The 17,770-nt window shown below is 45.3% G+C and overlaps 1 protein-coding gene across 1 annotated transcript in view; it reads right to left on the bottom strand.

The window, feature by feature from the left end:
* The window catches only part of KCNQ3 (potassium voltage-gated channel subfamily Q member 3), a 204,397-nt gene extending 203,081 nt beyond the window's left edge, over positions 1–1,316 (bottom strand). Inside the window, exon 1 of the mRNA XM_050322270.1 lies at positions 677–1,316. Within this exon, the coding sequence (XP_050178227.1) occupies positions 677–1,008 (332 nt within the window). The 5' untranslated portion in view covers positions 1,009–1,316. The remainder of the gene's footprint in view (positions 1–676) is intronic.
* Positions 1,317–17,770: the final 16,454 nt, after the last annotated feature.

Genomic DNA, 17,770 nt, shown 5'->3' with positions numbered 1-17,770 from the left:
GTACCCAGAATTATTTTTTCTTATGAAAACTTAAAGGTACAGAATTTTTTAGGAGTGCAAACCAGCCGTTATTCACTTGACTTGTCACCTTCGGGCCGCAAAACGAGTTTTGTTTCCTCTCAGTTCACTTGTGGTCAGTGTAACTTTCTGCCTGACTTCGCTGCAACGCTCAGGTTTCATGCACTGCGGGGTGATGCTTATCGGACCAAAACCCGACGGTTTCCATTTGACACTTTCAACTACTGAAGGAGCCGGTTCGCTCGGGGTTTGTAACAGCACGCGGTGCTCTGGGCTGAGCTGAACTGGCCGCGTTCCCCTGAAGCACTTCGAGCCTTAAAACCGCTCAGAGCTTGGTCTTTCTGGCATCCCTTTCCCAGCGTCTCAGACACAGAGGCTCGGGAATGCCACTCCAAGGCAACGTGGGGGTACGGCCAAGACAGGGACACACACTTAAAAGCAGCTTCTCTTTTTTGGGAAACCCGACGACAGAAAAGAAAGAAATAGAGCCGCTCAGCAGCACACCCCGTATCAGACCCTTGCTTCCACACACACCCGGCGCCGGAGCGAGCCCCTGGAGCGCCTTACGCCGAGAATGATAAAGCAAAACGGTGTCCGCGGGCGCATCATCCCCCCGGGGCAGCCCCCGGCATCCCCCCGGGGAGCACCGCGTACTCACACGAAGGCGTGATAGAGCAGCGCCCAGCCGCGGGGTCGTTCCAGGGCGTCGTAGATCAAAGTTTGGATGCGGCGGTACCTGGCGTGGTTCCGCTTCACCGGGCGGCTCAGGGGGGTCTTCGCCAGCAGCCCCAGCCCCGGCGGGCTCCGCTTGCCGCCCTCCTCCTTCCCGCCGCCCTCCAGCAGCAGCGTCCCGTCGCGGTCGCCGCCGGCACCCAGGGCCAGCGAGCCCTGCTCGGGGTCGCCGCCGCTCGCCGCTCGCCGCCCCGCCGCTGCCGCCGCCCCGCCGGCCGCGCTACTGCCCGCGGCGCCGCGCCGAGCCTTCAGCCCCATGGTCGGGCCCCGGAGGCGAGCTGCGGATCGGCGGCGGCGGCGGGCAGCCCCGGGAGCCCCAGGGCCATGATCCGAGGTCCCCGCCCCTCCCCCCAGAACGACTTCTCTATGTATTTATATATATATATTCATCTATGTATGTATGTATATATATATATACGGAGGGAGCGGGGGGTAAGCGGCGGTGGGCTGGGGAGTCGGTCACATCCCCGTCAGGTCATTCCCGCTGGCGGGCAGGCGGGAGCGCGGCGCGCACCTGGGGCCGGCGGGAGGGAGGGGAATCATCGCGGAGTTTATTTACCAGCCCGCTGCCCGAGCCCCTTCCTCCCCCACCCCACCCCCCGCGCCTTCCCTTCCTCCTCCTCCTCCTCCTCCTCCTCCTCCTCCCAGCTCCTGCCTCCCCCCAGCCCTCACGTTAGGGAGTGGCCCATTGTATGCAGCCAGCAAATAGCCGGGCGCCCGCCCCCGCTCCCCAGCCCCGGCTGTCGAGTCATCTGCGGTGTGGGGGCACCGGTCCCGGCCCCCGCCACGGGACTGCCCCCCTGCGCCCCCCAGCCCCCGGCTGACAGCCCCCCGCAGCCGCCGCTGGGGCCGCCGGCGCCGAGCGGGGAGATCCCGGCAGCCGACGGAAGGGGAGACCCCGCTCGACACCCGGGGATCCCCCTGCAGCATCACAGCCCCCCTCCCCCGTTGCGGCTGGAGGGGAGGGAGGGGAGAGGAGGGCATCCCCGGCCCCCGGCGGGGGCTGCTTCCACCGCCGAAGCAGGAAGGAGGGGAGGATGGGGATGAAGGATGCCGGGAGAGGCGGCGGGTGGGTGGCTGCCGGCGCTGCTGCCGCTGCCGCTGCGGCTCGAGCCGAGCCGAGCCGAGCCGGAGCCTCTGCCCGCGGAGCGGGGCTTCGGGGGCAGCATAGCCGGGCAGCCCCGGCCCCGCCGGGGAGCCCCTTTTTGCACGGGGCTCTCGCGGGAGATGCTGCCGCTGTCCCCTCCCGGATGGCTCCTGGAGAGAGCAGCGCCGGTCCCGAGCCCGGCTGAGGACCCCAGGGGTCCGCCCCGAACGGTGGGACCCAAGAACTCCCCTCGCTCCGCTTTGCCATGTGCACCCGCACCCTGGTCCTGACTTCGGACCTAAAACCTGACGGGATGTGATTGACAGCCCTGTACCCTTTTCCTTTCAGTTTCTGGGCTGCAAGGAAGACGGGAAGGGACAAGCTTTTGTTTGCCCTACACTCTTGGTGCCCTGGGATTTCTGCCACAACGCACTAGAAACAACCCCTCCAAGACGTGCTCTTGAGTAAAAAGCTATCTGCAGGGCAGTGCATTCACATATCTGCACCTTAGGAGGAAAAAAAGGTCTAAAAATAAAATAAAATACAATAAAATTAAATAAATTATTAAATTAAAATAATAAAATAAGATGCAAAGCCTTACAGATTGCTTCTTGTTTTCATGGGAGGTTCTCCTCCTCCAGATGGGGGAGTTTTCCTGGTATCTCCTGAAGAGATGCCAAGATACCCAAGAGTTCTTCCAGACTCATAAGAGAAGCAGATTTGCCACCTACTCTAGCTGCTCCTGTTCCATTTCTGAGGGATGTGCAGTCCTCCTGTTTCACACACCAGGAAGGACAGCATATGGAAAGGGAGCTCCTGGAGGTGATTTCTGGACCCCCCACAGGCCATACTGTTTTGGACCCAAGTCACTTATAAGTGACACTTCTGTCATCACAGTGCCAGGTGGAAAAAGGGCTGTTTTCCCTACATATTTCACCTCTGAGGTGATTCTCTTGAGCAGAATCTGTGCCAAAGAAGGAAAAAAAAAACCTCTGCCTTCAGCTCTGCAAGCTCCAGCATTACCATGTTTCAGTCACCGTTCAATTTTGAGCCTTTGCAACCTCATGGGATTTGTCTCCAAGCAGCTGAGAGCAGACAGCAGCGTATCTCATGCACAACCCCCCAAGTGTCTGCAGCCAGTGTCGGGATAGCTGAGATCTCCATGACATTATCAGCGAGGAGGGGCTGGCCCAGGCGCACCACCGGGACCGCACACGTTCTGCTGCCTGCTCAGCTCACATCTATCAGCATCATTTGAATGTCATTTATAGCTGTATTCCCAAGGAGGGCTGTGGGAGGCTAGGAAGTTTTGATAACTAGGCCATTTATCTCTCTCCAGCTCCTGTTCTACCTCAGTACAATAGCGATTACACTTCCCAATACCACAGGGGAGCTATAAGCATTAGCAAGGATGGATGGGGCACTGAGAGTGGAGCATTTCCTTCAGATAACACCCTATGCCTTAACCTTCATCCCAGTGTTGCATTAGGAAGAGGTGGGAGGAGAATGGTAGAGGAAAGAAAATTTATAGTTAACCAATTCATCACAGCTTTGAACCACAACAGTAAATGTTCAAACCGAAATGGGAATGGTAAATAATTTTCATGGGGGAAGGCAGTAAATTATTTTCTCTTGCAAAGGGTTGTACCACTGTCAAATAGCAATAGGTGACTGATAGGCAGGCACACCAAGTATGCCTTTTATAGCCCTTGCACCAGGGACACAACACTTTTCAATATCAATTACATGTTGGGGGTTTTCAGTTGCAGGCTTCTGGGACATTTTCAAGCCTCAAATTACACCCATACAAACGACCATTTGAGACCCAACAGGAAAGAGTTTCCATCTCCTCTCTAAAATTAAAATCTCATAGCTCAGTGTCAGGAATTCTCCTCCTCCATACTCCATCTGGGATAACTGTTGCACAGATGTAGCCGTACTGGCTGAGAAGCAGTGAAACACAAGGGGAGTTAGCTAAATCCTTCTAGATCAGTCCAAAGAGACACAGCAGTTTCAAGGGGCTCTGAATCAGAACCCAGTAGTGGTGCTACTGTACGTGGTTGGCAGTACCACTGCTTGGGACCCCAATCCTATTGCACACCTGCTGGCAAAGCTCCTGCTGATGTCGAAGGGAGTTTGGCCAGATGGAGGGCTCCAGGCTATGATTTGGCTTAATGAGCAATTACACTCCATTACTATTATTTATGATGTGTTGCTGGCAGGAACCAGCATGCACAGGTTTGATATCCACCTCCTTGGCTGACACTGGAGATCTCTGTAATCAAAAGCAAGTGCTTCTGCCAAGCTGCAGCCAGGAGCTGTAACAGGGTCTGCCAGGAGTGTGCAGAGGAACTGCTGGTGAGCATCTCCAGTAGGCTGTGCTGGCCCTCGTCAAACAGGAAACTGCTTCAGTCAAAGAGTTTATATCTAAAATCAGAAAACCAGGAAGGGATTATATCTGTTGGTCAATATATTATGCCTTTATCTTGGCTTTTTCATAGATTTATCTGGATTCTTGTGAATGACAAAGCACAGGAGTGGTTGGTAAACCTCACACAAATGCACAGAGCAACATGAACATTCAGCTGGAACATCTAGATCATGTTTACAAGAAGGAAAAGTGCAAACAGAAAATCAGTTACTGTGCAAAAGACTTCAGGAGCAAAATCAACTGCTCATGAGCTCAGCTGCTCACGAGCTTCAGTGACAGAGGAAGAGAGATTTGGTACGTGAAAAAATAGTCAGGGGCTCTCTAGGAACCAGGAACAGAAAGCAACACTGTCTACAGTGTGAGTGAAACTCATTAAAATGTCTTGTCCTACTTTAGTAGGGCATGCTTTGAGAAAGGTGCTGAAGAGCAGAACCACAGGGAACATTTCCTGGGATGAAAGATTTGAAGCTTGAGGACCTCTTGACCCAGGAGTCTTATATATAGCAAGACCCAGCGCATGGAGGGTGAAGCTATATAACCATAGAAGGAAGTGGGATCTCAGTTTCAGTGTAAGCACTGATGCTGAATTTTGTTGCCCTTCTCTTTCTATCCTTCTTCTATTTCATTAAGTAACATTTTTGCAGTACTTCAAGGCTTCTAGTTTATCATTTAGAGTGAAAAGAAGGAATCTAAGCTGTGGCTTAAACTAACACAAAGTGAAGCCCAACAAGTCAGAAAAACTAGTAAGAACAAGGCAGAACAGCCTAGTCAAGCATGAAGCTCTCTCATATTGGCCTTAAGTCAGAGTTGCAGTTTTGATCTTTATTTTTTAAAATCTATGGCCTAATTTTACTTGAAGTTATGGTCTGTGATCTGCAGGTGGTCAAACTGATAACAATGTCACCTTCCGGCTTTCAGATCATTGCATGAACTGCACAAAAACAGGTCAGGCAGAAGGGCACACAAGAATCATGTTGGGAAGACTGAAAGCAGTGTCTTCTCTTTAAATCTGCTGATGGAAGAGTGGTGGAGATGTCCATGAAATCTCAAAGCTGTGCAGAAAAATAAGTTAGTTATGACAGGCAGCTCCTCCTTCCCCAGACTGCTGATGAGCCTAACCCTAACCTGTTGCCTCAAAATGTTTTCTCTGCAGTGATCAGGTCTGGATGGAAGTCTGTTCTAGCTCCTGTTCAGGATCAGAATAACTGTGGGGCTGGGGCTGATAGTCCCAAAGTGAGCAAAATTTATTAAAAGAAAAAAAAAACCCAAGCCATACACACACAAACAAAACAAAAATCCCAACAAACAAACAAACAAAACCTCCAAAACCAAGCAAAAAAACCAAACAAAAACCTGAAACAAAACCCCAAAACTAAAAACAACAAAAAACCCCACCAAAACCAAACAAAGTGCAAAAACCCCACCAACTGTCAAATAACTTCATAGAAACAGTGCTCACTTGAGGCAAATACTTGCCAGGACAGGTCCCCTTGCCCAGGAGATAGCAGGGCAAGTGTTCCCTGGTTTGCAACTGCAGCAGCTCTGCCCTAGCAGACAGTGGTGGAAATGAAACCACAGAAATCCCCCATGCAAACTCTGTTCTCCCTAAGCATGGAGTCCCCCAGCACCCAGTGATCCTCAGTGCCATCCATAGGAATGGGAGACCAGCTTCCATCTGCCACTGGCCTCGCTGCCTACCAGCTTCATGGAAAACATGAAGTGGAAAATAAATCTCCACCACTACAAATTACTGCATGGGCAGAAGAAAATCAATACACTGTAACTTCACACCGTCTCAATGTCATTAAAAGATCGTTGAAAACTAATCAAAAGGGCATCCATAATTCACTCATGCTCACCTGACTGAATCCACATCACAGTCAGGAAGCACGTGTGCATCCATAATCTTGTCCCATCATTTTGCACAGTCCCTGTCTTTGAGACAGGAGGAGGGATTTCAGCAGCAAGGTTCATGCATTGTATCAGTACCTTCAAACCTTGTGTTCTAGCTCTGCTGAGCTCTGACCATCCCAGTCTTTGACTTCCTTGAAAAAACTACTCATCCTAAACTTCTTTGTTTCTCAGCCCTCTGAGCTTAACCCTCTCACGTGGCTGGATCTGCCTTACCTTGATTCATTTTCAGGAATGGCCTTTCAGCACACAAGGCAAGGCAGCACTAAAGCGTTAAAAATCAAAGCACTACCTGAAAAAATTCTTCACAGAAGGAAAGTAAGCAAATAAAAATGGGTCTTCATGGGTCTTTTGCATCCTCTCCCTTAGTTTTACAACTTTTTCTGAGCCTCTTGGAATTTCTCTCTTTCCCTCCTGACTGTAAGTGAATGAAAGTAAGGTGAGTGTCTCCCTTCCAGGAGTTGGGACATCACACGATCAACCCAGAATACTGACATTTGCCCTCTTATCACTACAGTTGGCAACTCTGAGGAATATGTATTGGAATCATTACTGACTGAAATGATTTCTCTGTTTACTTCAGATAATTTTTAAGGTTTCATAATGTGCCTGATATAAAACAGTCTCCCCTTGTCAAAGTGAGTCTGTCAACTGGATATTTTTCCTTTACATCAGATTAAGTAATTGGAATGTCAGTAGTGGAAATCTGATTGTGCTGTAGATTCAACATCAAACAAAGTTAGTACCGAGTTACTAGGAGGTACAGCCTGTGACTGGTTTTACAAAGGGCTCCCATCAAATTCCCTTTGCCTTTAGACCTGAAGAAGTCACACTTGAAACAACGTGTCTTGCAGGGAACTTACCCACTGGTTTCCTTCATTATCTGCCTATTTTTATACAAGGCAGCAGCCTGGTTTAGCAGACCAGTACCTCTTTTGGGTATCTTCTAGAAATATTTACCTAGTGCTTCTAATGTTATGCAGAATAGGAATGTCCATGTGGCACAATTTGAAATAGAAAAGAGGGAGGAATGGTTGCTAGATATGGCAGAAACCTTTGAATATCAATTTATAATTGCTATAAACTGATCCTCTGCAAACTCCTCAGTCAAGTCCCTTCTAGTGGAGCAAGAGAGAAGAGGCCTTTGCTTTGGGTGTCAGAATTGTGTGTTTCTTCATTACATGGATTCCATCACTGAAGGTAAAACATGAGGATTATTAAATAACTGGTACAACCTCACCACCAGCTCTGGGTAGGACCATAACTGGTTGTATGAAGCACCACATAACGTGAAATGGAGATGTTGTCTGTCAAGTCCTCATGGCACAGCCTGCTTTACAACAATAGTCCTATTCCAGTGGGTTCCTGATAACTTCAGTTGGAGCTATCTCTCATGAATAGGAAGCAGTCTTCAGATATTCATGGAATCACAGAATCAAGGACTGATTGAAGTTGGAATGGATCTCTGGAGGTCATCTAGTCAAATCCTTCTACTTTAACAGAGCCACCTGGAGTCAGTTGCCCAGGATGGTGTCCAGCTGGTTTTTTACTATCTCAAAGGTTGGAAACACTGCAATTAAATATGACATCATTTCTGCCTTCTGAACTCCCAGCTACACAAAGGATTGAAGAACCTGACATATATTTTAGTTTCAAGGAATTTAACGAAGAGCTACATCATGATTGACAGCTATCAGTCCTTCACATGTGGAACTCATATCTGGTTTGCAGAGGTGGGTTTATATTCAGCTCTTCAGAGGAGAACACCCCATGGGTTGACGATGATCCTACGGGCAAAATTTCTGTCCACTGTCTTTGGTAGCTGCAAGATTTCACTCCAGTCTTCCAAGGATGCCACTTATCACTTCCCCAAACAGAGGAAGAAACTGCCCTGTGTTAGGACAACTTCTGTCTTCCCAAATGTAAAACTGAAAATCTACTTCCCGTCTCCTTTTCCTTGCCCACTCATCTCCAAGATGATACTTCCTCCTCCCACTGAAAGCAGACTCTGACAAGCTTCTCCAGGGCTTTCTGAACACTGAAGCTCAGAAGGACCAGCAAAAGCCTCCAAGTCCACCCCCCCAAATATCCAGATTTTCAGATGGCTCGTCTGAGGGTGAACATTCTCCTGCACAGGCAGGCACTGCTCTCCAACTCATGCAGTCTCCTCATGTTGAAAGTGACAGTGAGCTGCACAATGCCAGGCGCTCACAGATTTTTTTCTACCTGCTTTTCAGCTGACCAGACCCACCCCAACACACACATTCCCCTTGAATGAAGGTTCGAAATTTATGGCTTCTGTTGTTCTCAAATGCTGCCTTTCTATTTCATAATTTGCACCTCCTCTACGTTAGTGTTCAGAAGGAGAAAGGGAAAATCATTGATTGTATGTAACTGTACTTTATTGCACAAAGATAAGTGTTGATCAACCTGCACAGTACCAAAGTTGACTTCAGACATGCGATGGTGTGGCTATAACTTTGTTGCAGCTCCCAGGTATTGCATAATTCTTACAGCTTAGTGAGCAAGGAATGCACTGGGAATCTGCCAAATTAAGTATTTATTCCCCTTTTCTGAGCAATAAATGCCCATACCTCCAACCCTGAAGGACGTGGGACCCTGCACTACCAAAGCAACTTGTTCCTACTACTATTATCTTTCCTGTTCCTAAAAAGATCTGGTTAGGAAGTAGCCACAAGAACACGGTCGCAGGGCTCTGCTTTGGAGTAACCCTCTGCCTACCCAGCAAGTTGCCCTTGCAAGAAAATTGCAAATGTTGGTTTGGAAGAGTCCAGGGTACCTGGGCAGTGACAACATGGATGTGCTTCTTGAACCTTATTATTTCTTAGCTTGATTTCATAATGGAAGATTCAGAGAAACTGCGAGCAGAGACAGTGTGTCTAGAAGACACAGAGGGAAGGAGTAGGATTTGCTCTCATCTCTTTGGGAGGAGAGTTGAATTGGAAATTAATATGTAGGTGTAGCACTTAAAAGATCTTGCATTCTGTTTCTGCTATTACTTATTCCCTGTGTGGCTGTGATCAGTAATACTCCATTTACCACTCAGGGAGCAGTTGTTTGTCTCAGTTCCTTAGGCTTTGGTCCTGTGCTTCATTTTCTTCCAAGGCCAGTGCACACAGTTCACTGGAGCATTAGGGCTTTAGTGCATTGGGAGTAGAACGTCTGGTACTGCACAGGGCCTGGCATGATGAATGGGCTCCCTCAGCGCTGCAAGAACAGACGGGCTACATTATTAATAGGCAGGTGAACGAGGAGGTGGATGGCAGTGCAGTTCTTAGGTGTGTGGACTGAGGTACCGACAGTGAAAGCACATCTGTTAGGCCCATCTCCACCAGATGGTTCCTTTCAGTGCCCAAAGTTGCTGTCATTTATTTAATCTGGGTTTTAGTTCAGGGCTGGCTGAGGAGTGGACACACCCCAGATAGGAGAATAGTGGTCTAACAGCTGAAAACTTTGATAGGAACATAAACCCATGGAAATTCTTCAGCATTAGGTTAAAGACTCTCAGAGTTTTCTTTTGAATGGATGAATTGATTTAAAAAAGAGAAGCCAATCTTTTTTTTTTTTAGTCAAAATGTTCTAACTTCAGGTCTTCCTTTTTGTTATTATTCTTTCTTGGAAAGAAGGTTTAGAAGTTTCTTGCTTGGGAAACAAGGTTTTTGGCTCACTAAAAATAGTTTGAAAGCTGATTCTATTTCAGTTTAACAAAATAAAACCAGCAAAATGGAAGAGTTTGGCAAGAAGTTGTTAAAAGGTTGAGCAAGCAATAATTCAAGGTTTCAGTGTCTCAGTAGTTCCTCGTGCTCAGAGCTTCAGGGAGGTTTAAACCAGGGCACTATTTTCTTCTTGGGCTGGAGGCTGAGGACATGTGTGACCAGCCAGGGCAGCAGCACAGAAAGTCAGGCACTGAACAGGCTGTTCCCACTCATACAAAGATCTGTTTGCTGACCTGTGGCCCTGTAAACTGGGAAGATTTGATACCTTTTTAAGTGAGGTTCAGTAGCAAGGCCACACGTCCCTATGTTTGTTTGAATCTTCAGACAGCCTGAACTCACACTCACTGTAATGTTTCACCTTGTAAAGAAGGTGTCATAACCTCTTGGGCTCCCAAACTAAACATCAGTTCTGTTCTGATGAAAAGAGAAAATATTTCTTCCTTGCATGGCTGTGCGTTCATCTTGCTGTCCCATCCCATTTTCACAGCAGGAAAGGTTTGGGCTGTGACTGTGGCTGGAGGTTGGATAGGACTTGGAGCAAGCTGGTCTAGTGGAAGGTGTCCCTGCTCATGGCAGGAGGTTGGAACTCGATGGTGTTCAAGGTCCAAACCAAAACATTCTACGACTCTATAAATCAAACTGAGGAGCATTTAAGCTTAATTCCAGCTTGATCCTCTTTTTTAGGCAGAAGATCATTAGTGATACCCAGGTTCACTACAAACCCCAATGCTGAATTCTTTGGTAGACATTTCTAGCAAGATATGAGAACAAAAGCATTGTGAGATGAACGGATTCAACCTCTTGAAATCACGATAGGACTTGAGCTGAGGGGAAACTTTTTTCGACAAACTCAAAAAATATTAACAGGAAAATGATAAAATTGGGTGGAGGGTTCTTAACTCTTTTGCAGAAGCTTAAACAGAGTAAAAAACTTTCTTTTGAAGATTTGTTTGAAGTGTATGGCTTACCATTTCAAAGGGGTTTTTTAGAGGTTCAAACCAGTAGTAATAAAATGAGAAATTTGGCCAAAGCCAAAATGCAGCATTTTGAGCAGGCAAAACCAAATTTCTCCCTCTGTTTTCTGAGCTTTGAGGTTGCTTGCAGTACTGCTGTAGTTGCATGAGGTTCTTTAACGGGGTTGAATTTGCAGTGACTTTTCTTATGGCACTGCTCTGCATTCAGCAACACAACAGCAGCCAGAACCCATTTATTGTTCCTTTCCAGTGCAACACCTCTTTCTCCCTGTGTTTGTAGTGTAATCCATCCACCGTGACAGCCTCAGACACCCCAAACTCCACCCAGCAAAGACTGATGAGTGCTGAGGGGCGTTGCTCAAGCAGCTGAAGTTCCGGGTGCTGCGCCTTCCTCCCTAATTCACAAGCAATTTAAATTGGTTACAGAGAAATAAATTTTAACTCTGGTGTAGTCATAGATTTTGGCTACCTGAGCTGGCTGTTGCTCTGTTAAGATAAGAAGACATCCTTTTTTGGTTGCAGAACATATAAGACAAGTTAGGAGCCTGGGGGATCTGCTGGCCTCTTTTTTTTTTTTTTTTTTTTTTTTTTTGCCATGGAGATTTGCCATTCCAGATGTTTGATCCTAGTGGGGACACTTTTCTTGGACCAGTGTTTAGGCACCTTTCTGTAGTTTCAGAAGAACACTGCAAACTCACTTTTTCAATTTCATGAAGGGAAAAGAAGCAGGTTAAAAAATGAGCTTCCACTTTCTTTTCATGCCATAATGTGAGGTCTTGGAAATTACAGTCCCTTGAATGGCAGAGACTTTGGACAGTGCAAAGTCCAGAGCTCATCCTAAGACTTTGTTACTGTTTTCAGAAGAGCAGTGTTACAGCCTCCAGTTCAGCACCCTCTTGCAGCCTCTTGAAGTTTGAATCCCAACAATTTAGGAGATTTAAATGTATTTAAATGCCTTCCTGGGTATTTTCTCGTTCCTTTGAGTCCTGGTGGCCCCTGTGAATGTAGCAGAGTTCAGCACAGATGCCAGTAAGTGAATAAAACATGAGAGCTCAGAGGAAGAGATGCAGACGAGGATCCATTTTGCCAGATCACCATCTGCTTTAAGGCCAAATTACAGCTGATCTGCTCCTATCTTGGCCCAATCAATCCACCGGTAAAAGAATGATCTATCAAAGAAAGTCTAAATATATCTAGCCTTTGAGAAGAGCTTCCAGCAATTCATCACGGAGGCAAGAGACAGAACAGTTTAAAGGTATTCTCAGTGCAACTCCTTCACCTGTGGCTGACCTTTCTGCTCAAAAAGAGACTTAATTCTTTCAGACTGTCAAGACCTTATTCATTGAAGGCATCACTGTTCACTAAAAGGGAAAGTGCCTGCACCACAAGATATTTTTGTCCTCACCAGGAAGCTACCAGAGCATTAATTTAAATGCATTAATGAGACATTGCACATTTGTGATGTTGGAGGGAAGCCCACGTTCCTCCTCACTTCCTCAGCTGCCTTTCAGCATTTCTGTCTGCGACAGGGCTGTGCTGGACCAGAGGTGTGACTTGGTGCTGCTGGAGACTGAAAGATGGAAGGGCAGGAGATCTGGGAAGCTAAATCTGGAATTTCTAACTCTCACCCCAGCAACTCCCAGCACAACAGGGAGCAAATCTCTTGGCCCCCATATTCCAAAATACATCCTTAGTTCGCCCAGGCTCAAGCTGTATTAGCCACCAGAAGCTCTGCACAAACAGAACTGATGGAAAGCTAAGGGCAAGCAGGGAGACTTGGCCAAAACAAAAGGCCTCACTCACATCTCCTGAGTGTATCACCTGTGTATTACCCCAGCAGATTTCCATCAAGCTTGGATGGAGCAAAACTCTGCAATTGGCTGAAAAATTTCAGTATGGATTTCAGTGTCTAGCCTGGGATTTGTGGTGTTCGAAAGCCCCAGTGCTCACTGATCCATGCCTTAATTTCCCTACCTTGAAATGGAGATGATGTGGCAATAATTAGTATCTGGAAAGCACTTCAGATGTTTATACAGTGCATTCCCTAGAGCCAGTTACCTACAATCAATGGGGTATAATGGCCTCATATTATCACAATAATTAAATACTTCCAACTCTTCACTTAACCAATGCTTACAGTGCACCAGTGAGACAGAGGAAATCTTCACTATACCTGGTTGACAGAGAACACATGTAAAGGAAAAAAATAAGTAATTTTTTCAGAATGTCTCTATAATATGTAAAATATCCACATGTGCTTCCGAGCAATTAAATCCATAGAACTGTTAGGCAGCTTAGATCACTTAATTTTCAGACTGCAGGAGTTCACCCTGGAGCTCAAAGAACTGCAGCTTTGCACTGCAGGTCTTATTCTTGGATCCTGGTGATCAAAATTATACAGAAAATGATTGGAGCAGCTGTAATTCTGCAGCCTTCTCCAAGACATCCACGATCTATGTTTCTAAATACAGACCTTCAATAAATTGTTGCTGGGACAGAAGGAGAAATAGTTGTTCTCTGAAGCATCTGTCTCAATAGCCAAAGCCTTTTGCAAATTATTACTACGTCTTTTAACAAGCACATTTTAACCCACACATAATTTTGGAGAATATTTTTACCGTCATTACACTTCTTTTTCTATCAAACGTAAAAGTCTATACTGACTGGATAGAGAATAGGTGATAGAGGCATTTTGTAAATAAAGCTAAGATTGAATAGGGGAAAAAATAAATCCCACAATCCCCCAAAAAACAAACCCTTCTAGCATTTTGTGTCTGAATGGCAGGATTCAGTTCTGCCTTGTCTTTCCTTCTTCCTTCAACCTGGAAAAGATCTGGAGCAACCAGGCTTATGGTGTGGCTACTTATATATATATATATATATATTCCTTTTACTATGAACACAGGCTAGAACCCTAATCACTAGTGCTGTCTCACCAAAACCTGAACTCCTGATGACCCAGCCCTGTGTTTCGTGTACTTGAAAGAAAACAGAGACTAAAAAGACGGATCTGAATAACACAACACGTTCCGTGCATGGGATGGTGCAAAGTGCCTCTCCAATGTGATTACCAGGAACCAAGGGGGACTGTGTTGTTTCAACCTGATCCTGAGTCGCATAATGTATCCCCCAGAGAATTTACTGCAGCGTAAGTAACAGCAGACGGGCCATCCTGTGCTTGGAAAACATACTCCATTTGATGCATCTTCAGAGTAGTACTGAATAATAGAAGATATTGTGTATCATCTTAATTTTTTATGATGCAGCACCACAATACAGGTCAAATAGAAACATTCATTCCTAAAAAAAAAAAACAAACACAAAAAAAACACCAAAAAATAATGCCCCAAAATGTAAAATTCTAGGAAGGCAGTGGGGAACTTTATGTTGAGTTTTGTAAACTTTGTTAGATCAGGCTGCTCATATCCTTATTAGTTCTTCAAGTATGGCATCTGAAGTAATTTTCTAGACTTGAGATGAAGAAATCAGGCTCTTAACAGTTTCTGAATGAAAAATGAAAGGAAACTCTCCTGTGCATTTGTTTCTACTTTCTCTGGTTACTCTCATAAATAAAATTGCTCTTAAGCATTCACAGAGAAAATACAATTGAACCTCAAGTGACTAAAAGTTTGGAATCACAGAATGGTTCAGGTTGGAAGGAACCTTAAGGATCTCTTAGTGAGAGCCCACTGCCATGGGCAGGGACACCTTCCACGAGACCAGGTTGCTCAAGGCCACATCAATACATGTGAGCCAAGCTCTGCTTTGTATGAACAAGCACTACAGCAGAGAAATTCTTGTTGGCTTAAAGCAGTGCTAAAAGAAAGGGGAAAGATGTAAAGACCTCCATTTCAGCAACATCTTCTATGTCTGTGCACTACATGTGATTTGAGAAGCATTAGCATTTTGTTTTGTTTTGGTCTTGTAATTAGGAGGATTGTGCTTCATTATCCTACTGTAGCTCCCGCTGTGACACAGTCCTGGTTATCTTTCCAAAAGCAATGTTTCATACCAGCATCCAATTCTGTCAATTGATTACAAAAGCTTTGGAAGCTTCTCAATTTCTTATGTCAAGACAGTATTTAAAAAGAAAAGGAAACTGCCCCCATAACCACCCACTTATTCCTATGGAGTTATTATATAAGGAAGCATTTCAGACAAGGTTATTTATTTCCATACAACTGAATACTTGAACTATTGAGGAGAAAGATATCTTTGGGGGGCTTGCTTTTTTCCCCTTCATCTTTGCATGATAGCTTTTATTAAAAGGGGGGAAAACCCCAGTCCATAATAATTAACCGATATAAATGTGATGGGAATGAAAGGGTTGGGTCATTTTTTTTTTATTTTTTTTCCCAAAAAGGCCCTGAAGAGCTGTTCTGTAGAAATATGTTTGTACAGTAACAGGCAGTTTTCAGTCTAAGAAGTCTCCTGTATCTAAAGAGCTCCACCACCTACTTCTTCTCCTCACCTCATCTGCCAGGATCCTGCCCTTCCTTTGACAGTAAGAGCCTCTCCTTGTACAAAGCATATGTTTCTAGCTAATAAGCTGATGTTGTCAGTGATACATATAATCTTGTGATCCTGTGTGCATATGTTAACTACAGTATTTGCTTGGAGTATTCTTATATTCAGAAGGGAAAAGGGCTTTCCTATATTTATGCTAATTAGCATAACATACTCTACCCAGAATTCATCATATTCTGCTAAGCTCTGCCAGAGAAAATGTATTAATAGCTGAACTGTTGCAATCCTTTAATAATATCAGCACTGCAAGCTCTGTACCAATTTTAAGCTTATCAAGAAGACAGTATTCTTGTCCTTATTCCTTAAATCTTTCCAAGTAAACAGCGATAATGAAAAAATTGCTCCAGGGGAAGAAGCTTGGGAGCAAAGGCAAGTGGTGTTTAAGTGCAGACTGGGATGTTCTGTCCTGTAGCTGTTGGATCCCTGACATGATTGTGGGTCTCATCTTAAAAAAAATGACTGAATGATGCTTCATCAGCTCCCAAACCTCCATGAAGGAAGGATTCCTAAAGACAGTGAGTTCTTCCAAGAATTGCTTTATGTAAGAGGAAACTACATCTACAAAGTGGAAGCAGGCCTGCACATCACACCGTGTTGGCTCTCTGCCCTCTTACAGCACTGAGTGTTGTGTCCATGTTTGGGAGGAATGCTAAAATTGGAAGTGACAAATATCCAGAGACCTTGAATGAAAACAGAGGTCGTGGCAGCATTCTGGATTCTTGTTGCTGGGCAGATGGTCAAAAAAACTATGGGTTTATTAACAGGATATTTCTTCAGCTCTAATTTAGGGGAACATCGTGAACTTCCTCATCCCAGATAACACCTATACTTTCAATCCTTGCCATGAATACCTGGGGAGTCCCTGATGATAAAAGCACTTCCAAGAGCATCCAAAGTGGAGATGTCTGGCTCCTTGGAAAGCTCTGGTGGATGCTCTGCCTAAGTGAGGGTAAAACAGCTCAAACTTGAGTCTACTTGCAAAAGTTATTGGTGGATGGAGGACGGGGGTTTGATCCTGCTTTTGGTGTTGAAAAATGCTGAGACCAGCCTGACCCATCAACTCCAAAGTTAAACATTCATAGGATGTGAAGAACAATGTTTTCTAGCAGAAACTGGCACTGGTGAGGATGCGGCCCCCAAGACTCCTGACAAAGGAACCAACAAGTGGTAGTACTGAGGACCTGTCTAAGGCTGCTGAGCCAAAGGCTGCTGAGCTGACACAGCTCACCTGGAAATATATGACTGACAGTCACCTTATCCTATAAAAGCCCACTCCCACTTTTTAATGGTGGGGGCTTTTAGCATACTCCTCCTAGGAGTGTGTGGAGATTCCTCCCTTGACTGGGGACTCCCTCAAGGTCATTTCTCAAGGCTGAGTGAAAGAGATTTGCCCAAAGTCATTGATATGGGTGAGTAACATCAATCTCTACTTAAAAATTATTAGGCTAGCTTTGAAATTGTTGATTTAATAAATAGTGCACTATACTAATAGTTCTAGCTATCTATACTGTGTAGTAAATAATTCTGATTAAAGTCTTATATTCTAATCATTATCATCATCAGTTTAAATAAATCATTTATTTTATCCATATGTTTGGCTTGCCATCTTTTATCCTGCGCAAGAAAGTCATATAGAGGCTCAATCACACCTATATAATCCTTTAGACACAAATCATTGACCAAGTCTGGGACTACAAGTGGATCCAGCTACATGCAGACTCCTTTCTGAGGAGTTTAGAGAGCAAGAGGGTCCTTTCTGCACCTCATGACTCAACAGGAGAGTCTCCCTGATAAACCTTGTCCACAGCTTCCATTCAGTCCATGACATCTGGTCTGACACTACTTTCTTCCCACAGTGACTCACTTCAACCTTCTCCTTCCTTGACTTCACCTTCATTTTCCCCTTGCTGCTCCCACATTTTTAGCACTTTCTCTGTATCCTTCACTCCTTTTCTTCAAGGTGTCACTGTCTCGTTCTGATCTACTACAGCGGATCGTCTCTATCTCTGAGCTGCACACCTGGACTTGGGTCATAATTTTTGCAGAGAAATGAAAGCAGATAGAATTCTAACATACCATGTGTGGGCAGTGCATTGTCTAGTATGTCATATACTCTGTCTATCTGGGGGGATCTCTTCTGTTGACAGTTTTTATCAAAGGAAGTGTTTTGGCTGCATGCAGAAAAGACTCATTCTTCTTGTGTTCCTGGGTATAAACTGACACAAACATGATTAATAAAAACCTCCAATAATTACCACTGTTAAAAAAAAAAAATCATCAAGCTGTATAGGGAAAATGTGAAAATATGAAGAGGAGAAGAAAGGGGAAGGAAATGCATTATAATTTGAATAAG

Source organism: Myiozetetes cayanensis, unplaced genomic scaffold (assembly GCF_022539395.1).
Source record: "Myiozetetes cayanensis isolate MyiCay16 unplaced genomic scaffold, myiCay2020 scf1, whole genome shotgun sequence".
NCBI lineage: Eukaryota > Metazoa > Chordata > Aves > Passeriformes > Tyrannidae > Myiozetetes > Myiozetetes cayanensis.
This window is presented reverse-complemented; position numbering and strand designations above follow the sequence as displayed.